We start from the raw sequence: 23395 nt of genomic DNA on the forward strand, positions 1-23395 counted from the left end.
TGTTTACTCCAATATTTAAAAAAAGTGACGAATTGGATCCAAACAATTATTGTCCTATAAGCTTTGTATCTCTGATTGCCAAGCTGATGGAGGCTATAATTAATCAACACATGTCCAAATTTTTGCTAGCCAACAATGTGTTCCCCAAGGAATAACACGGTTTCGTTCCTGATCGATCGGTCATCACTAACCTTCTTCAGTGCTTGAATGATTGGTTGGCTGCGATTGATGGCGGGAGATGTATAAACGTCGTATACTTGGATTTTTCCAAAGCTTTCGCCCGAGTTCCTCGTTGCAGACTATCAAATGAGCTTGAACATGCCGGGATTCGTGGAGTATCACTTCGCTGGATTTCAGCAATTTTCACTGTTCGATCATTTTGAGTCCTGGCTGGTGGCGCTTATTTGGCGTTTCGGTCCATCTTGAGCGGTGTGCCCCAGGGGTCTGTACTGGACCCGCTGTTGTTACTTGTATACGTCGCCGACGTCGCAATGATCCTTTTTTGCTGATGTCACCAAAATGTATGCTGATCCTCTTTCAGAGTTTCGGCGACTCTAAGTGTGTTGTACTACACATTGGTAGATCGAATCCGCGGTTCCGTTACACTATTGACTAGGTAATCCATTTCCACAAAGGCGGGATGCCTCTGAAATTCTGCGGGATCAAAATTGCGTGATTTTCCATGCGGGATCTGCGGAATTCAATATTGAAATTGTATATTAGACAATAAAAGCGCAAACGTCTCTTGAAACGTCCCAGAAAGCAATGAACCACTCATAAGTTACGGTCGAAGATTCAACACTAGTTACTGCTGAAACTACACTACAATTCATGATCAGCAAATTGAAAAGTCATTATAACTCGACATTGAGATGATTTCGACTTACATCATTTTGAGTTAATTTAATTTCTTGATATGTTTCATATATGGATTTCTCTCTGGTTTTCCACATAGATTGAACCGGTTTTTTTTTTAATGTGCTAGGAATTTGGATTATTTTCGTACTGGATTCAAATTCTGATTGAATTCGGAACGTTCATGTTTGGTTCGGATTGAGATTGCATTCTCAGGGGGTAGTGCTGTTGTCTCTAAACGACATTTATTTGAATGATTCAGGGCATCATTATTCTAGGAGCTTGATCGTAGAATTGCTTGGTGTGGTATTCGTGGTTTTCTGATGAGCCATCCAGTAGCTTTTCGTGGTTTGTTTCAAATGTGTTGGGGATGTGACTTGGGTTGAAGGTTTGAAGGACTTCTTAAGTATTCTCTTCTTGGTTATTTCTGGACGTGATTTGGCCCGAAGGACCTCTTAGGTATTCTGTTAAAGTACACTGCGGGCGTGGCTTGACTTGAAGGACTTCTTAGTTAGGATTGAAGGACCATGTATCTTTTGAGATCAAGTTCCTAAAATACGTTTCTACTTTCTTCAATGGGTTATAAATGAGTAGAAGTAGCATTGCAGAATTCAGTAGTTTCTAAGGTTTCTGAATTCAGGAAGATTTTTGGTTGCAGAGGGTTGTAACCCACCACAATCGAAGTGAAACAGACGATAGTGTTTTGTTGGGATTATACATTTACTCGATTATATTGTTGGGATATATATTATTGGTTGTTCCATGTATAATGTGAATTGTCTTATTTTAATTGATAATTCTGATAGTGTCAGTTCAGACAGTTGTATTCTTAAGTTGAAAAAAATTTCACAATTCTTATTCTTAAAGTACTATCTACAAATCTATCAGGTTATGGGCCCAGACCCAGTCATTTAGAGGAGTTAGTGAATTTCATTTTCTCGTACTTGAAGATCAGCTATTATAATCACAAACAAGAATGTCACGAATATACCGTTTTTTGAATTCTTGATTCCCAAGTAAATACAAGTGACAGTTCAGCTTGTTATGGCTCAAAATTCGTATCGAATTGAACCTCTGCAGAAAGAAAATTATGATATCTGGCGACACCTGGCACAAGGGTTCCTAACAAAAAGTGATCTATGGGATTACGTGACTGGTGAAACACCAATTCTTGCAGATGCCGAAGAAAAAACAACATGGCAGAAGAAGGATCTATCTGCTAAATCAGCATTGATCCTGATTATTTCCCCAAATGAACTTAAGCAAATAAAAAATTGTGCAACCTCTAAAGTTGTATGGGATACTTCGCTAGTAAGGGTGCTGCAAGAAAAGCAACATTATTTATTTATTTATTTAAATTAACGTGTCTCGACAGCTATGGTCATTGACACAAGATCACATTGAAAGTAGTCAATATTACATCAAAAAAGGTTTAAATAATAGAGTACAGTTCATTATCTTTGAGAAATCGTATGGTTGCTTCGATCTGGGTGGGTGAACTTAGTACATCATGCAGGTGCTCTTTGATACCATATCGTCGGCGTGCATCTCCATAGTATGGGCATAAAGTTATTAGGTGTTTCACAGTCAGACGTTCATCGAGGCAGTGTTCACAGTTAGGAGCATCTCCTGAAGACATAAGAAAGCCGTGGGTTAGCTTTGTGTGTCCCATTCTAAGTCTTCTCGCCACTATTTTATCCTGTCTCTTCATATCTAACTTTATGGGGTCGTGCACCATTGGTTGGATAGCGTGCAGTTTTTGATCGGTTGCATCCCATTGCGCCTGCCAGGCATGAAGAGCTTCCAACTTGATTTTATTTCTCAGATCGGTGTGGAGCTGCATATCTATTACAGGGGAGTCAGAGGTTCGCGCTAAATTGGCTGCTGTGTCTGCTTGATCATTTCCAAGTATGCCCACATGGGATGGAGTCCACACAATAGTGATTGAGGCGTTTCTGTCTTCCATAATATTATGACACTTTTCTTGGATTTTTTGCACCAGTGGGTTCTTAGAGAAAATATTGGTGATGGACTGTATTGCAGACAGCGAATCTGTGAGGATTCCAACTTTGCTACCAGATGTTATAGGCGTAAAGAGTGATTTGTAGATTGCAAACAGCTCTCCTGTATGTATACTGCAGATGGGTGGTATCTTAAATGTTTTTGGAGCTCCTAGGTTATCTACAACTGAACAGGCTACACTCGTCTTTAGAGGCATCAGTATATATTTCCTGATCGAAAGCTTCATTATTGACCAATTCAAGGAAGGAGTTTTTCAGTAGAATTTCAGGAGTTATATGCTTTTTATATCTTTGCAGGGATGTGTTGATGTTGATTCGGCGTCTGGTCCATGGGGCTTGCTTTGAAAACGACATGGGAATTGTCTTATATAGGTCAAGTGAACCAATATTTTGTAGAACAAGTTGTGGAATCGATAAAAGCGTTCTAGGATATATTCTATCCGGGTTCTTAGCTTCATTAATGAGGTGTGAGACTGGATGATTAGGGGAAGCTGAGACTTTCGTTGAGTATGATAGAAGAAACTGCAGTCGGCGATTATTTAGGGGGAATTCTCGGGCTTTCTGACGGAGTGGAGCGAAACGCGCCGAGGGCAATGCATATTGCTGTGTTGGGAACTGTGTTGAGTATTTTGAGGTTGGTTTTGCTGGATGTAGAGTAAAGGATACATCCGTAATCGAGTTTTGGACGGATAAGAGATCTGTATATTTTCAGCAAAACATCTTCGTCACATCCCCACTGGTGGTGTGATAATGTTCGAAGAATATTCATGGTGTGCAAGCAGCTTCCTTTAACGTTCTTAATATGTTGTGTCCAAGTGCGGCGTTGGTCAAAAGTCATTCCTAGAAGCTTAATGCTATCAACTTGTGGTAGAGGAGAATCGTTTAATATCAAAAGAGGCTGACCTTTGGGGTATCTTCTGGTCAATCGAATAAGCTTGGATTTTGATGCAGAAAATTGAAATCCTATTCTTTCTGCCCACTCTGTGATATTATTCAGTCCTTCCTGCATAATTTTGCACGTTGTATCAGTATTACTGCCAGAATAAAACAGTAAGATATCGTCGGCATATAGGACCAATTTAAGTGGAGTTTCGATGCATGAACATATGTCGTTGATAACCAATAGGAATAATGTTGTACTCAACACTGAACCCTGGCATATGCCGTTTTGTGGAAAGAAGGAGACTGATTCTTCGCCGTTTGCAAGAACTTTAAAGCTTCTATCTGTAAGAAAGTTCTTCAAGAAGAGGTAGATATTTCCGTTCAGATTGATATTCTTGAGCTTGGCTAAAATGGATTCTCGACTTGTTGTATCAAAAGCGCTTTCAATATCTAGCATGACAGCTATCAGGTCTTGTTTATGGGCAAAGGCATAAGCTATTTCAGTCTGGAAGAGTACAAGGTTGTCTGTTGTACAGCGATTTTGTCTGAAGGCCGATTGTGTAGGACTTAACAAATTGTTCACTTCGAGAAACCACATCAATCTTCTATTGACCATTTTCTCAAGGAGCCTGCAGAGTGTGCAAGTCAAGGAGATAGGTCTGTAGGAACTTGGTGGAGGGGAGGCACTGCCGGCTTTTTTGATAGGAATTATGTGAGATTGTCTCCACAGTGTGGGAAATTGGTGAGTTGTCCAGATCTGATTATATAATTCCAATACCTTTGCCAGTGAAGCCGGATGAAGTTGCTTCAGAAATATCATTGGTATATTATCCGGGCCAGCTGCTGAGTTTCTCATCGATGAAAGGGTCGAGTTCATTTCCTGTGTTGTAAAGGGTTGGTTGATAGTTGAATTGAAAGCGGAAGTAGTCGCTTGTTCAGAGATTGGTTGAGATGTGTGGTTGAGAGTTCTCCTGTAATGGTGTTCCCCTAGTATATTTGCAATTTCTTGACTATTAGTGGTCACTTGATTGTTTTGGTCCAGGATTGCAGGAATTCTTTGAGTGGTATTTCCTCCTTTTATTCGTCTTATCTTAGTCCATACTTGGGTGGGTGGAGTATTTGGTGTTATAGTTGAAACATATTCTCTCCATGAATTTCGCTTGCTCTCCTTCAGTACTCTTCTAGCAAAGGCTTTGCGTTTTTTGAATTCAACTAAATCTACCAAGTTACGGGTTCGTCGGTATCTATTCAAGGCGGTTTTGCATTCTTTTACAGCTGTTTTACAACATTATTAAAACAGCTCATTTTTCAAAAATTACGTGAAAATGGAGACATTCATAAACATTTGACTAATTTGATGGACACACCTAACAAATGAGCTTACATGAATAAGTGTTCCGAAAGAACTTCTTAGTATAATGATGCTTTATTCTCTACCATCCTCATTTGAAAACCTTCGGATAGCAATAGAGTCGAGATATATTTTACCTGATCCTGAAGCTTTGAATTGAATGAATACAGCGAATTACTTATGTAATAGAACTCCTACAAAAATTCTCGAAAACAAATCTCCTTATAAGTGATTGGTAGGTCGGAAACCGTCAGTATGACATCTCCATATTTTTGGGTCGAAAGCTTTTGCACTTGATAAAAATCCCAAAAGAGGCTAATTCGAACCAGAAACAAAAACCGGAATATTCATTGGATATTCTGAGATAACAAAAGGTTATCGAATCTGGAATCCAGAATTTTGTCGAGTAGAAGTAACTAAGATGTTAAAATTGGAAACTAAATATGATATGATTTACTAAAATTCATCTTTCTATAAAAAACACTTAACCTAAAAATTTCCTTTATTTTGCTAACCTATATTAGCGGTGACTTTCTATGGTCTCCCTCAAACATCGCCTGGATCCACCCCTGCACATTGGCCTAGTTTATTAGGAGTTTTCCATTCAACAGATTTTGCGATGGAATTTCTACAAAATATTCTAATGTGTTTAATATGAATGAAAAAATTTTTTTGGAAACGAATTTTGAGAATCTTGTACGATATACATTACATCAGATCGAATTGAAAGTTTGATCCTAGAAAATCGCGTAAACCCGTTTTGAAAGATATCTGATTTTCGTGATTATGCAACGACTGATTAGTAAACTCCATTCTTGCCAAAATATTTCTAGTTTACCAGAGCATTGAATTATTCAATCATTTACCTCATTATCTGAGAGTTGAGCCTACAAAACTCCAAATCAATCATTAAGTACTTTTTTCAAAAAAGAACGCATTATTCTTGCAGAGTCCTTGGAGGCTAATATCAGTATAGATTTGATTCAGCCTATTTCTATTGCCCTTCGCATTAGTTCTTTTTTACTAAAAGATGATGACAGTTTTTTTTTTTTTCAGATTATCAATCAGGTAGTGGACGAAATGAAATCCAAGGATATTCTGTTCAAAAATTTGTTCAATAAAATACTCTTCGGGGGAAGTTATTATGATGGATTAAAGATACATTTACCAGATGAATATGATATAGATATTGTCCTGAAATTGCCGAAAAAAGCAAATGCTCAATTGACAGTTAACGAAAAACCTGGATTCGTTAAAGTCTATGTTGAGTTGGATTCGCTGAGTAAAGAATCAGATTACAATAAAGAATACAAGTTCGTATTGATTTTATATTCAGAATATACCAGCTTACACCAATTAGTAAATCGCTGGGACCCGTCAATTTATGATTCGAGGGGAACAAAATTTTCCGCTTTTTTCATCCCTGTAACTTAAAACCCCTGACGGGGGGAGCACAACCCTTTGATTCTGAATATGGACGAGGGGTGTTGCGATAACTAATTTTGAAGATCGTATTGAGTACTATCTGATTCTAAAATTTCGCGTCAAAATATCCATCGATAATGAAATAACAGCGAAAATAGTGAAAGAGGCAATGTAGAATTTATTTAGAGAATATTATTCGTATCCGACACATTTCAAAGATATTTAGCGAGGTATTTAGTAGTAAGTACTCTTCCACTATTTTATCCGTCATTTTATTATCGATGGAAATTTTGAAGCAAAATTTCAGGATCAGATAGTACCCGATAGGCGATAAGATCTTCCAAATCAGGTATCGCAACACCCATCATCCCTATTTATGTTAGTTGGTAAGGTAAAACTTCTTTCACATATTTTTCTGTGGTTCAAACAACTGCTGATATATACATTAAGAGTGTGTCAGTAGTTAGTTGACTTATATGTACGTTTTTGTGGTTAATAAAACAGTAAATTATGAATTTCTTCTTATTATTATAATTTCTAAACAAATATTGTCTGTCGTTTTTGAATCAGGCCTTTTCCAATTTTTACATTACTCAATCACGTTAGGGAGTTACAGTCACGGAGATGCGAAGAGCGGAAAACTTGTTCCCAATCTTATCAGAAATTGACGGGTCCGAGCGATTTTCCACATTTTCATTTTATAAAGCCGGACAATCGTAGTGTTGAGTTTTCGTTAGACCACACTGTATTCTTATGAGATAAATCAATACAGAAAATTGTTAACCTCAAACAATAAAGCATGTGTAGATAAATCTTCTCGCAGAGAAAATGTGAACGAGGCATCATACCTTTCATAAATGATAGTTATATTTCGAAATTTGAAATAATTTTCCTTTACCTATATTTCAGATCAATGGAAAAATTTGTAGATGGCAATTATTTGATGACAAACAAATTTCGGGAATGGTTTGAAGGAGTTTGTTCCAAAGTGATATCTAGTATTGGCAACTACAAGGTAATATCAAATTATTTGTTTATTTTCGAATAAAGAGTCATCTTTGAAAAAACACGAGTTGTTGAATTTCAATTTCAAATGTAAATGCATTCCGTAAAATAGTTAATTGGCCTATAACTTAATTGAAAACTAATTTAATATGATATTTGCGGTTAGTAAAATCAATCAATCAGTTGTAATTTTTTTGTATTCAATAAAAGACTTTTTGAAGGCTATTAATTATGAATGGAAACACGCGGAATACCGTTGTTTTCCCCCACAAGATGTATTATACTTATTTCATTCGAATTATTATTCTTACAGCAGCCAAGTACCTACACTTATTTTGCCTACAAGCAACTACAAAAAATATAGATATCTGAATTATTTTTATTACTACTGAATCGGATTCGCCACGGCTCTGTTTGCCTTCCGGAAACTGCGACCAAATTGAACTTTTGTTCTTCACCCTTCCTATTCATACAAATCCAACGAGGCTGTCGATACTGTTAACGAAGCCGACGAAGGTTACTTCGGTAGTATTCAGGACTGTCTTATCCATATGAGTCGTTCTTAGGCCAGTCAACTATGTGTTCGGTTGTTTCTACATTCTTACCACAGAGCCTGCAAATCTCATCTGCTGATTTACCCAAGCGGTACAAAAGATATTTGCACCGACAGTATTCTGGCAGCACTCGCAGCTTCACCCGAAGTTCAGCTCTTGGTAGCTTCAAGGGCTTTTTCGCATAGGTCGGCGAAAATACCACAAATTTTTTAGCTTGAGCAAGACCAGTATTGTTCCTCCAGAGGGTTATTTTATTGTCCCACTCTCATTGATTTTGAGGGTATGCTGCATTCGGTCACTTAGTGAACCCTCATGGTTATCACTCACAGTCACTACTATGTCGTCGGCGTACGCCTGAGTACCAAGCTCCACAGCAAGGGTGATAGTACCCCTCCTTGAGGACATCCCCTATTCGTCACCACAGTCACTTTCGTTCTCCTAGACAGGCCACGACGTTTCGCCCCCTCAGCATAGCAGATATCCACTTAACAGTGCAGGATTCCAATTCTTTTCGTTCAGTAGTATTGCATATGGAATTAGGAAAGATGTTGTCAAAAACAGCCTTGTAAGTACAAACTCCTTTACGGAGAGATTAACCTATATTTCAAAGTCATTGGCAAATAAGGAACAAGATGATTTCATCAAATCTGGTAGGTATGATGTGAAGAGCAAAAAAGAAGTGGCCCCAGAACAGAACCCTGGGGAACTCCACTAGAAACCTTTTCAATAAATGGTAACTAGTCACCGAACTTGGAAAACTTTGTTTGATAAAAAGGCCTCGAGCCACATAAGAAGATCGCCACGAATGCTGAGTCTCTTCAACTTGAGAGAGCTTTGAGTATTTAACTCCAGTCATTAATACAAGTTGAAGATTGGTGATCACGGAGTGGTCTGGAAGAAAACCGTACTGGCCATCAGGTATAATACCATTGGCGTGTGCAAATTGAGATATCCACTCGTGAATCATTTTTTCGTAGATTTTGGCGACAGTCGAAACAAGGCCTACAGTTTTTAGGATCGGGGTTGTCTTTTTTTTTGAAAATCGGTGTGATCAGCCTTTTCGACAATTTGTGCAAGGACCGCGTGAAAATCATCGAAAGGGGTAGCGACAGAGAAAATGCACATTTTTTTTAAGAGAACAGCACCACCTCCGGGGGTATTACCGGCATCTAGAGAAGAAAAGTACCCCTCAGCAACCCTTGGAGGGAACACCACATGGTCCAACTGATTGACAGGGCTAGAGGAATCTAATATGGAAATATTGACAGGCCCAGATCTCCGATTCAGAAGCACTATCATGACAATTTCTTACTAACGGAACGGTAACTTTGCGATTCAGATTAAATCTTATGTACTTGAAGAATTTTTTATGGCCCAATGAAGCAAAGCCGGGCTTAAATTTCGATTTAGCCTTCCTTATTTAATCACTCACACGATTTGAATAACTACGACTAGCGTCGTAGTCACTGTCTATGTGAAGAAATCTGGAATGACAACTTTGAAGCGATTCGGAGTACAAGATTCGAGTTCATGTGGCATACTACATAGAACATATTCAGTCAACTGGAAAATATCGCTCCAGACAATGTCGTGAAGTTTGGTGCTCAGACCATGATTTTAGCAGGTTGGGTAACTTTACTCGATTTAGGAATGCTGAGTTACACCTTCGATACCAAAGTAACGTGTTCTGACCGTCCGAAAGGTGAAATAAATTCAGTAGAGAAGAGAATGAGATCAAGTAGGGATGGGCTTTGGTTTTTCCTGAAATGTTTTGGCTGGTTTCGGTTGTTTTCTCTAATAGTGCCGACATAAAAAAATAGTGTCGGCATAAAAGTCGTTAATAAAATAAATGATTGCTTGCAGGGGAGCTGTATGATTTATTATTTGATTAGGGACCTTTGAATGTCAATCATGTTGAAATGCTCAACAACGAAAAGGTTTTTTCTCGTACTGGAGAGGTTGACAAGATACAATTCGTTACCGTGAGGACTGGGCCGAGGTGTAAAACTAGTCAAGATTTCGGTCTTATTGTAAGAAATATTCATATATTTCATTCTATCGTTTGAATATCTCTTCAGAAGTGACGTCACATTCCCCTCTCCAGAAGATGCGCATCGGCATACCTTGTGTAATGTTGGGTTTATGCACCAGTCCTAAGAACTAAGACTAAACCTAAGAACTAATAATTGAACGCTAACAAATCAATGAAGGCGTTTCCTAAGAACTAACACTAGCAGGCCAACTTTTAACTAAGAACTAAGGGCTCAGGTAAAATATAGAAGTGCGTGTGCGCCGCTTAGAATTTCAATATTAACGAGCACCAGTTTCTATCAGTTTATGTTCTTTATTCGTGTTTATCGATGAAAAGTATTAGTATTTGAAAAAATTAAATTTTATTTTTTCACAATAAATATCAATGTCAAACATCAAAGTATAGAAGAAATAGAAAGTAGTTCGAGCACGTGCGCATGCCTTAACTAAGAACTAACAAGAGAGTGCATAAACGCCACTGAATTATTAGGTTTAGTTCTTAGGAATGGTGCATAAATCTATCATAAGAGTATCTTGGGGGTGGAGAGTCCATGTTATTATATGTCTATGGAGGGAACCTGCATAGAATCCCTTTCGTTATTGAAGCACTAAATAATTATATTGGAGCGTCGGTCGGCGAATCAGGGGTGTGGATCAAAAACAGAGTGGGGAGAACAGGTTCTCCGCGGCGATATCAGGCGCATGTCACGAACCGGTAAGAATTACAGGCTAAATAAACAAAGTTGAAAAAAAAAATTGAAACCTCAAACTAACAATATGAAGCAAAACATAAACAGAAAGGAAGAAACAATGGCCAACCCTACCTTATCAGGTGATATTAGGCCAATTGAAAAGTCCTCGAACTGATGCACAGATGGCGGTGCTAGTATTAAATCCATTTGATTTTCTGTTAGTACCAACCTTCAAACGATAGGTGTCGAAATTTGGCAGCAGTCCGACCATGAGTTTGTGAGATATTGCATTGTGATTGTAGCTACTTTTGTTATTGAAAAAACTTGGGGAAAAAAAATTTCGTGCACTGATAAAATATTGCTTGTTGAAGGGAAAAATACAGTTGAAGCAAAATCTTATTATTTTGGTTTCTGTGGTTGGACAAAAGTAGACTTAAGCTGGAAAAATGATTTATGGCATTTAAACACAAAACATTTTGCAGTTTGCGGGTGCTGCACAGAAAACGAACAGAAAAGATGTATTTTCTTATATCTCTCGATCGCCTAGACAAATGAAAAAAATGGCGGACAAACGTGGATCTACGATGGACAAACGATCCTGAAATTCTGACCCCAAAATTTGCATTTGGGGGTGCCAGCTTTACACAGCTCACAATTTCGGCTGATAATTTGGTGATCACGAAAAATGTTTAATCAAACTTCATTCGTACTTCAGACATTGTTTCACTGGATGTGCAACAAAGTTTTAAAAGAGGGTAAATATTAAAAAAGTTTTTTTTTTCAGTTCAGTAAAAGTGGTCCTGCGATGACTTTAAAGACTGACATTGAAGGTAAAAAAGTATGTGTCGACTTAGTTCCTTGTTTCATTTTTACTGACCAGTATTGGCCTGCGAAACCTTACAGAAAAAACGCATCAACTTCTAAGGTAAGTAAATCGATTACATGTATAATATGTTCAACCCTATCAATCATTTCTGGTTTTAGTACTTAACTCAGCTCTTATCATGGAGATATGATTGTTAGATAAATACATATTATTATTACAATTTACATTATTGCAATTTTTGTATATAAAACATGTTATTTCGAAGTGAATGAGTTTTATCTTCAACGAATCCTTTGGGACTTCGGAGATATTATAAATCAATAATTTACCACCTGGTAAATAACAGACACTGTGTATACATATATACAGAATGCTCATTACTTCCAGGATTTACCTGAATTTCAATTTCCTGGAATCCTTACAACAGTCGCATAATTTTGGATTGCACAAATGGAGGAAATCCATTGAATTCTAACTTATAATCTCCCAAGTGGAGTGATTGAGGGAGATTTCATGATTAGAATTCTTTCTTATTTCTCTCATTAAGCAATTTCGCGCAATGACATATGGAGGAATATATCAATAGTTGGCAGGTAGTGAAAATGGATTATGGATCATATTGAAAATGAATAAAAAGAAGCTAAGCAGAAATTTGTTAGTTTTAACGAGAAAGAACTTGAAATCATTCATTCATTTGGACATCATTTTGAATAAAAAATGAAACGAAAATATATGCAAAAATGTTTGTTAGAATGCAATCTGAAAAAACTTTATAACGTATGTATTTGATGGTTGTCTAGTCGATTACACTTCTGTACAAGTCTAGTGGAGAACACACTGAGAGAAAATAATAATAATAAAATAAATCAAAACCATGTGGAATATAATTAAAAACAAGAAAAGACAAAATTCAACTAAAGACAATATGAAAATGACATAAACAAGTTTTTTTCAGAGATTGGAAAGAACACCGCAAAACAACTAAAGAACACAGGTAAACTATATAAGGACTTCTTGAAGAACGTAAAAGCAGACACTTTCAAAAGTTGCTATCTTACCGATTGTACCGAGGAGGAGGTGGGAAGATTATTTTTCCAGGTCAAAAATAAAAATACAATAGACAAATACTTTCTGTTAATGAATGAATGACCTCTCAAACTATTCAGTTATGAACTGTTCAAGCCCATCAGCATTCTTATAAAAAATGTTTCAGTAGTGGTTATTTTCAGGATGAGCTCAAGTCTTCCAGTGTAGTTCCAGTATACAAGAGAAAAGGAGATATAAATGAATGTAACAATTATAGACCTATCTATATCAATACTCCCAAATATGTCGAAAATTTTTGAACCAGCAATCAAAAATAAAATGGTCAATTTTTTAGAGAAATACTCCCTACTGCACATTGACCAGCATGGTTATAAGAAGCAAAGAAGCACAATAACAGCTCTAATAGAAATTATACAAAATATCATGGTGGCTTTCGATAATGGAGAAGTCATAAAAATGCTAGATTTCGATCTTAGTAAAGCCTTTGATTCAGTGTCCCATGAAATTCTATTGGACAAGTTAAACTTCTTTGGTTTCAGAGATGTAGTAAATGATCTTCTAAGGACATATTTGGCAAACAGAATAGTATATTCTAAAACAAGTTGCAGAATGGGCTCCTATTCCAACACGAATGCAAGAGTGTTGGAATTGCCTTCTGCGACGGCTATTGGACGATATTCTCTCTATTTCAGTCAAGTTTTGTGAAATATTGTCTAATTTCAATGAAAAATTCAGATTATATTATATCCTAGTGACTTTTGTATTGTATCTTGACAGTTGGTGCTACTGTTACGAAAATTGACAGATTACGGTATTTGAATATAAATCGTAAGTTTCTAATTTTGAAATAAGTTACAATTACGCATTAAATTCGTGAATATGTTGGGTATTTTCTCAACTTTATGTTACGATAAAGAACGCTATTTGTTAACGAATAATATATTCACTTCTGATGGTTACATATACAGGGTAGCCATTTGAAAACGAAACAGACGAGATTACAGACGAAATAAAGTTTTTCGATAGAAATGCTCGGACAGGTCGATTTCTGTTTCGAGGGGGACAACTTAAGATGTAGGTTACGGACGCATAGCGCTTCAACCCTTGCTGCTACAACCCCCACCCCCAATTTTTGAATAGGGAAGATGGGGTGAGTGATACCTCAATTTAAAGGTATTTTATACTGATTTCAGCACAGTAATTGTTTTTTCATTTTATGCATTAGTTCTCGAAATATTCATGCGTTAGTTAGTTAGGAAGGAAGCCACAGTCATGATTGTTTTGAAGCTCAAAATGTCGATTACTACAAGTGCCATGAAAACACCACATCATTTTCAAATACTTAGTTAAGAATATTTCGAGAACTAATGCATAAAATGAAAAAACAATTACTGTGCTGAAATCAGTATAAAAATACCTTTCAAATGAGGTATCACTCACCCCATCTTCCCTATTCAAAATTTGGGGGTGAGGGTTGTAGTAGCAAGGGTTGAAGCGCTATGCGTCCGTAACCTATATCTTAAGTTGTCCCCCTCGAAACAGAAATCGACCTGTCCGAGCATTTCTATCGAAAAACTTTATTTCGTCTGTAATCTCGTCTGTTTCGTTTTCAAATGGCCACCCTGTATATGCTTATGCTAGTGGACTGTATAATGGACTGAATAACTTGCGTTCCTGCATAGACTCGCAGGGTGTCAAGTGCTTTCTCCTTTCCAAAGTCGACGATGTACGATGTTCCGCTTCCTTCGCTCGTGTTAATAATTGTTGAAAATGATATTTGCGATGTTTCACTTCACTTTCGTTTGCTGCTTGAATCCGGACCAAATATGCGGCTCGAAGGAACAAATATGTTGGGTATTTTCTGAACTTTATGTTACGATAAAGAACGCTATTTGTTAAACCATTGAACCACTATCCAGTAAAACTCTCACTTCGTGTGGTTGATTGTATTTATCAATTGCGTATACAAGTGCTGTTGAAAGAAGTATTTGAGATTGATTAAATGAACAATGAGTAAATATTGATGATTCTCTTTTTTCCCTTTGGTGGCTTGTAGATGCCTGATCCGCATGAAGGTTTGATTGATTGTTGTTCGATTCTAGATGATTGCTTCGATTAGAATATTTCCTCTCAAAAGATTCTGAATGTAACAATGTATTATGCTTTTTTCCGCACTTTTTGCAGCCGCTTGCATGACAATCAGGACTAAAATGATTTGAACGTAAACAATTAATACATAGTTTGAGTTGTTTGACCTCGTTATATTTTGATTTTGATGGTAAGTCAATGAATTTTTGGCATTGATAAAGGTAATGTGCCTGTTTGCAGAAAGGACAAGAGTTCGATTGATTTGTTGAAAGAAATGATTTCGAGAAGTTGTTTTATTTGTACGCGATTTATATCCTTGTTCTAATGAATTAATGCCTTCACTTGTATTGACTGGTTTGCAGGATGAAATTGTTTCTAGAATTTGACATCTCTGCGCTAAGAAACCATACAACTGTTCCATGTCTGGTAAGGTATTTGAAACTATTGTTTTTTCCCATTCCATTTTGGTACTCGGGTCAAATTTACTTGATATTAGAAGTGCATCCCATGATTCAGTTGGTAGATCTAATGACTTTAATGCACGTAAATTCTTTTTGACATCTTCCGATAACTTTCGAAGTAAGGTTAATGAATCTTTGGTAAGAGGCTCTAATTCGAAAAGTGATCTAATATGCTTGTGTACAATGAGGCGTTTATTTTCAAATCGTTCTTGTAAAAGTTTCCATGCTGTTTCATAATTTTTATCACATATTTCTAGTGAATGAATGGTTTGCGCAGCTTCATCTTTAAGACATGATTGTAAATAATGAAATTTCTGTATATTGCTTAAAGTAGTACTTGTGTGTATTAAAGACTTTAATGTATCTCTGAATTGAATCCATTGATCATATGCTCCATTGAAATGTGGTAATTCTAAGGTGGGTAATTTGATAGTACTTGAAACTAATGCTCTGATATTGGTTGATTGTTCACCGTTGTTTTTGCATTATGTTGCGTTGAATTAGAGAGTATTTCTTTTGCTCTTGAAACTGTATCATAAAACGAGTCCTCAAATGTTTGCCTTTCATTAGAATCTAATTCTCTTTCATCAATAACTTCAATTTGCGATTGGATTGATTCGAAAACATCCCATAATTTCTCACTTTTTAGAAGTCTGTCGGGTATTTCAGTTATTTTTTTATCTGATATGTTGTTCAAAAATGTTATAAATCGAGTAAGTTGCGCTTTGATTACACCACGTAAAGCTCTTTTATCGTTGGGTCCCACAGTGATTCTACATTGATCTTTTCTGTTGTGTTCTCTGATCTAGGGGTTCTTTGTGTTATGATTTTCAATATGATTTTTCCCAGCACCATGCTGTGGTCACTGCCGACATTCACTGAGTTAAGTGTTCTTATATCCAGTACTTGTACGGGATGTATGCATCTGTTTGTTAATATGTAGTCTATTGTCGAACTTTGGTTTCTGGTGTTCGAAAAAGTGAGCTTGTACTGGGGTTTATGGTGGTAAAAGGTGTTATTAATGCGTAATTCATTGAAGGAACACAAACTCATCATTAATTCTCCGTTGTTGTTCACGGCAGCTTCGTTGAATCTTTGTTTTACTCCTGGTATTACTTTATTGCCAACGCGGGCGTTAAAATCTCCAAGGATGATCATCGGATGTCTAGGTGGTAGTTTGTCAATAGTATCCTGCAACTCATCATAGAATAATTCTCTTTCTGCCTTTGGTCTGTTGTCTTTTGGTGCGTAGATAGATAATATGTTCAATTTTTGTTTTTCAGTATTCATCCTGATGACTACAATTCGAGAGGATATATACCTGCATTATTCTATGTTAAAATACTTCTTTTTAATGGCTATAGTGACTCCCTCTCTCGCCCTCTCTTTCTTTGGTACACCACTGTATACTAACAGATATTCAGGGTAAAGTTTTTGACCATAGTTTCCTGGATGGCACAGATATCGACTTTGTTATCACTCAACTCATTCATTGTTTCTTGGTCTCTGTTATTTAGTGACTTTATGTTCCAAGAGGCAACTCTCATTATGTTTTCGGATTTCTAACTCAAATACCTTTTTCTAGCTTGTGTCGTCATCATTTTAGCAGTCCTGGTCCGAGGCGTGTTTCTGGTTCTATGAGCATTTTCTTGTTTTTACGTTGGGTAGGGTGCTAACCTGGCCCGACAACCTTCCTCTTTTATCCGGGCTTAGGACCGGCAACCTGACCGCTGAGCTACTTAATCCACCCAACGGCCAAGCAGGCAGAGTTATCTATTTCAACGTCTGTTTAAACATCTATTGATTGTGGAATGTTTTTAGATTGTGTTCTGATGATGGCCATGGGACGAAACATGTCAACACAATAAATCTTTCGAGTTCAAAATATACAGGAATAAGACCACCCTTCCCCTTGTATAGTTGAATCCAGTAGGATGAACTTCAGAGAATTCCTGAGGGTTGATCAAACTGTCACGTGCTGTAGATTGGCTGCAACTCTCTTCCTTTTTCAGGATGAACGGGCTCGGTGTTCGTCTGGGCTATGGCTTCCTTAACCTTGAATAACATAATACTAAAAATATTAAAATGACATTAAAAATGATTACCTTAGTTCTCGAGTTTATTGATAGAGGTGATTGTGCTTCCGACTGTCATTTGATAGGCCATCACCTACATAGGTCAGTTTGTTCTAATAATAGTTTGTAGACGTTCTTGGATCGTTCAGGTCTTGTTCATCCTCTGTTGTTATTGTGATTGATATTCTTATGTTGACGTTGTCTTTAGTGCGTAACTGCGTAAGGTTATGCGTTTTGCGTAGTTTTTCGAGAGGCTAGTTATTTGGATTTACATTTTCCTGTTTATCAGCACGATGTATCCGATTTTCAGGTTTTCTTCTTTTCTTGTCCATTTTGATCTATGTTGTAGTCTAGTTGAGTATTCGTTCGTGCATTTTTTCCAAAAATATCTGTTTTGAAACTCGAGAATGGAGATTCAGGAATCATTTTTAGCGGGCGTCCGATTAGAAAATGTCACATCTTTCTTCTGGATGTTCTGAAAGAGCTGTTAATGGGCGTGAATTCAGACATGCTTCGATTTGACACAGCAGAGTTGATAATTCGTCGTAATATGTTAGTGTGTGGTTGAGGATAACTCGTTTCAGATGGTACTTGACTCCAGCTTCCCATAGACCTCCATGATGGATGGATTTCATTGCCATCGCACGGCTTCGACGGCAGTTGCTTCTTTTAAGGGCTTGTTCGTCTATAGCTTCTCTCGTTTCCTTGTCCAGGATTTTCTTGGCGCCGACAAAGTCCGTACCGTTGTTGGAGTACAAATCGATGCATATTCCTCTGCGCGGGATGAACCTCCTGAAGGCGGCCATGAAATCACATGTTAGATCTGTTACTGCATCTATGTGAATTGCCTTGGTTGACAGACAGATGAAATAGCTATGTTCCTTTGTTTGATTTGCATCCTCTGCCTCTGGAAAGCCTTATTTGCACCGGCCCTGCATAGCCATTCACCTGTGTGAAAGGATGGGATGGTGATACTCTGGGTTTTGGCAGTGATCCCATTTTCGGGTCTCTGCTCGGAATTTCGTGCACACAACGCCTTGTCGGACGACATGTTTTACTTTATTTTTTACTTGGATTATCCAATAGTTTTGTCGAAGATAGTTGAGAGTGGTTTGATTTCCTCCATGATTCCTCCAGATTCATGGGTTGTATAATGGGGTGTGTGTTTTTGGCTGTATTTCAATGGTGCATTATGTATTTTTCCGTCTACTCTGAGTAAACCTTGTGTGTCTATGAATGGGTTGTGACTCTTTGGGTATCTCGATTTTTTAACTTTCGCTGTGAGTATGATCTGTTCGATGTCGGATTGAAAGTATGCTCATTGTGTCAATCTGCGTTTATTTATGATTCAATAACTTTCGAGTCGGACCAGGCGTATACTTTTGTATTGTTGTGCTCCAGGGCCGTAACGCATGAACTCACAAAAATTTCGATGTTTGAAATTTGTTCTTTGATGCTTGGGCAATCGCTGTTTGTCTCTTTTTCTTTTGCAATTCCTTGGTCGTCTCAGAGTTTTCCGTATTTTCGGAAGGTGTAGTACCAATACATGGTTTTATATCTTTTCTGCTTGCTCGTATACGTTTGGTGAAATATTCATCAGTTTCACGTATTTCTTATTCTAAATTTTTGTGCGATTCATTGAAGTAATTCCACTCTGCCTTAGGTTGTTTCATTCTTTTTGGCAGTTTCTGCGTCTCTTCCTGAGGGGGAGTCCTTCCTCATGTCGACATGAGCCATCTTTTGATTGTTTCTACCGTCCTAATCTACTCTGCGCTAAGTTTTCCATTTTCAATTCGGTAGTTGTGACTAGTTATATGTATAAGGTTTAGTTAATGAGTTTGAAGGATCGGATTCAATGAGAAGGAGTTTTGTTGAATAATCCTGAAGCACTATCTGATTTCCTTTTATTAGTTTATTACTTTGTAGAACACTTTTAATATTCCGTTTTTTATTTGATTAGTACAGTTTCATATCCTGATGTAATATCTAGTTTAAAACATTGGTTATACCAATGGTAATAATAATTTCTACTTGCAGGGAGAATTTCTCGTAGTGCCTAAAGATCCTAAAGTAATCGTATCACCCTACATTTTCTGGAGATTATCTTTCCAGGAACAGGAAAAAGATGTTATTACTGGTAAAAATGGTTTGAAAGATACCATAAGATTGCTGAAGGTAATTTTTCTCCAGATAGTAATAATAAAATTCATTATTATAAGTGTGCAAGTCGTAGTGTTACATATACTACAAGGGAATTAATTATTTGAATAGATTAAACTTATTTTGATGAAAGAATGTAAGAGGGAAGGTTGAACGGTAGGCAATTTAGACATCATTTTTCATATCTAATTGTCACATGTGTTCTAGTTCTTCTTTCTTTCTTATTGTCCAGGAGTCTAGTTTAGAGCATTTCGTTCTTTGCTTTCAGTGTCTTTTGCAGTATCCCAAAATTAACGCAAAATTTGAATTAGAATACATTTTTTAGTCTTTTGATTGTTATCTTTTCATTGAGTCATTAAGTACATAGGATAGGGTTATTTATGGAATAATACATCGTGAAAATGACCACCATGGCTTTACACATACGCACTCGTTTCTCATGACCATTCTGCATAAATGTAGCTGAATTTCGCTGATACAACGTTGAAGCTCCAACTGTGTCGATGCTATCAGACAAATTGTACTGAACTCTTCGCTTATGATGATGTGTCAAATTTTGAAAATTTGACTGGTTTTCCTAATAAGAAGGTCTAGAGACAGTTTCCCACCAATTATTTCTTCATTTGAACTCAAACTTTTTTCTGCAAAATATACTCAATATACTGCAAAATATATCATATGACCTAAGGATGGATTCGGATAATTGCTGCTTAATTCTTTCCATTTTTCCCGTAGAAAATGATTGAATTTTCCGGCAGAATAACATTTATATTCATCTTCCACGACTTGACGGACTCTCCTAATGCCTTATGCCTTGTGAGCTCTTTAGTGTTTTTTAAAATGACTCAGCAAAGCCCGAACCGAAAAATTCTTGGAGATGCAAGGCATCCTCAATAACGCTTGACGAATTAACTTACAATGATCGTCCTTTGAGTAGATCCCAAGCAATTTCATAGTCTCGTAATTTTCTAAATCCTCTAAATCATCCTCGAGAATTTGTAGTTCCAAATCAATTTGGAAAAAAAAAACTTTGCCGAGCTTCTTCGGAATCGTTAAAAAAATCTATGCTCTTCGTATATGAATCTTCTCAACCGGTGTAAATTTCTCTTGGCATTTCCGTGTTTAATTTTCAAGACTTGAATATCATTGGTTGCCATTTTTTGAATGAAATAAAAGTGATAAAGTATTGTTCAAATATATGGTACTGGTTGATGCTACAATAACTTACTGCCTTTCCTTTCTGAAGTTGCCTTATGGTGAGACACTCACTGCTTCACAATATTCGCGGTGCACTTTTTGACACTAGGGGCCAGATGCACCATTTGCCTAAACATTGATTAAAAATTTAAACGTTGATTACTCTATGACTTTTTAAGAGAAATCAGAAATTAATCATCGTTTAAATTTTAATCAATGTTTAGGCAAATGGTGCAAATGGCCCTAAACTAAGTTTAACAACACTTTTTCGGAGAACTATTACTGCACCAATTCTGCTTGCTGTTGAACTCGAATTAGGCCCTCTAGATTTCTCGATGAAGCTAAGGAGGCTTGTAGAACCAGTGTATTTTCCTGGTTGTCGAGGATTCTAATCCAACTCCTGAGTGAAAAATGCTACGGGATTTGCGAATTTAATCCGACTTCTGAAGCACCAAAGTTGCGGATAAGCGATTTTGATCCGACCCGAAGGACCAATGATTCGTTCCACCACTAGTTTATCACGGTATTTGACTTAATCTTTGGTATTAAGTCTGTTCTGACCAATTGGTATGCCACAACCCAAAGATAATCGATTACTCTGTATAAACAACGATTCTGTGATTATCTAGGCGGATATAATCGAAGTGAAGTAGGATAGGTCTAGGATAACACTAAACACTATTTCTTGCACTAAGTTGAATTTTTTCTCATTCAACTTGATAACAAGAACTCGATACAGGTTTTTACACTGCTGAATATACACCCAAAATGTAAAACTGACCCTCTTCGTTAGAAGGGATTACCCTCTCGACTAGAAATTTTCAAACCAACTATTGAACATATAATAATAATATAATAATGGTAGCAACATATTTGAATATTTACAAATGATCATTGAATCATCCCTTAATTTGGGAAGTGGAATATAGGTTTTCTATTGAGGTACTCATATTTTACATGAAAATAGTGGAGGATTTAGGAATGGGCCTTTGTGGGTGGAAGAAAAAACCTAAGATGAAACTATTATATAGCGCACCCTACGGAATATATAACTCATAGTAAATAGCTAATTTCCAGATGTGTCACAAATTTCACTTAAACCATTAACTGTAACGAAAGGATATCCGATAGATCGGCTGAAAGTGACCTTGACGTAAAAACCTTTTCATTAATCAAGGGTATTTCGTTCGAGTGGACACCAGATGACTCAAATAATAAAAATCTCTCACATTCCTTCGCGTGCAGAAACTAAAACATATCGGTCATTTTGGGTTGAGGTTTATGACTTGGAGAGAAGTATGCGGATTTCAAGAGAATTCTTCGTCTTAATTTCCAACAGATGGGTAACATGAACCGATCTTTCGATATCCCTTGTCCTGAGAACCAAAAAAAAGAATACCATTCAATTGTATATTCGTCTTTTCACATGAAACCCAACATCAAGTTCTCTCAGAAAAATTGTAGATGGCTCACTTACAATTTCTATCCTCATAGTGGCTAAGTTTTCCCTAGTGACGAAAATACTACCAGAAGAATTCCCCTTTTGACTCTTCCCACATCAGGAGCCTTAGGTTGTCGACAAGTATCGCAAATCCATTTATTTGTGGGATTTTCACGAATTTTATTGAAACCCTCCACAGATAACTTCAAATATTCAAGATGATAAGTTTTCTCACAATTATTACAACAAATAGAACCATCGTATCCGATTCCACGACTTTTTGACATGTTGGACGTATTGATAAATAATTGATAAATGCTCAAATAATTTTCAACAATTTTCTCAAGCTTGTTGTGACATAGAAATAAGCTTTCGAAATCTGTTATAATTTTTTTTCGAAAAATTTTTGCTGTCCTTGGGTAATTACTACTGTCAACAGATTTTGAATGTACCTATATTAAAAATAACAAAATTCGCGTTGCTATCGTCTTTAGAACTATAAATAATTCAAGCAGAATATCGGAAAAATCCTGATTTTTCATTCACAATTTCACTGAGTTGAGATTTTGCAAGTGAGGTCATAACCTCAGAAGGTTATAAGCATTCGCTATTCATGCGCGAATTGCGCTCTTCGAGACCAAACATTCACACATATATACAATTATGTGGTCCCCAAGGAGTGCAATGGGTTCATTCATCCTTATGTATAGAGAATCTTCATTGAAAATTTGAAATATTCATCTTGAAATGGTACCTATACAAAAACTGAAATGAAAGTTTTTTGATAAATTTTTCATAATTATTGAGGTGTTTCTAGAACAAATGATGATATTTCTTTCAGCTTTTGAGAAACCGTCAGTTTAATGAATCATCTTTTGCAAGCTACTTCATTAAAACTGTCATGATGTTGTTCAGTGAAAAAGTAGATGATACTTTTTGGAGGAATCCCAGAAGTTATATCTTTATGATGGTAAGTATGTGAATCAACTTTTATTGCGATTTCATTCTGAAGCGAAAACTTAACCTTAAAAAACCTAGATTGATTATGTCTTTATTCGTTATGAGTTAATCTTCAATAAAAGTGAATACTTTGAAATGTTAATATTGAAGTTTCGTTATTCAATAATAAAAACGGAAGTAATGTACATTATAAGAAATTTCATTTCAAAATAAATATTAAAACTTAGGTTTGATTTTCTGGAAGAATACTTTTGGACAATACATCGCTTTTGATTTATTATTTTCAATGATAATTTTTTTTCAATTAATTTTTATATTGCAAAC

The 23395-nt window shown here is 36.5% G+C and overlaps 1 protein-coding gene across 6 annotated transcripts in view; it reads left to right on the forward strand.

Moving 5' to 3' along the window:
- LOC123674156 (cyclic GMP-AMP synthase-like) overlaps positions 1 to 23395 on the forward strand; it is a 61036-nt gene that overhangs the window by 19570 nt on the left and 18071 nt on the right. For all 6 annotated transcript variants that reach the window (XR_006746589.1, XM_045609055.1, XM_045609058.1 and 3 more), the window contains exons 2-6: positions 6166 to 6422; positions 7444 to 7549; positions 11601 to 11741; positions 19351 to 19488; positions 22953 to 23081. Coding sequence is in view for 5 of the 6 variants with exons in the window: in XM_045609055.1 (XP_045465011.1) it covers positions 6166 to 6422; positions 7444 to 7549; positions 11601 to 11741; positions 19351 to 19488; positions 22953 to 23081 (771 nt within the window). In the remaining variant the exon portion in view is untranslated. The remainder of the gene's footprint in view (positions 1 to 6165; positions 6423 to 7443; positions 7550 to 11600; positions 11742 to 19350; positions 19489 to 22952; positions 23082 to 23395) is intronic.

The sequence above is a fragment of the Harmonia axyridis genome, chromosome 2 (genome assembly GCF_914767665.1).
Source record: "Harmonia axyridis chromosome 2, icHarAxyr1.1, whole genome shotgun sequence".
Lineage (NCBI taxonomy): Eukaryota > Metazoa > Arthropoda > Insecta > Coleoptera > Coccinellidae > Harmonia > Harmonia axyridis.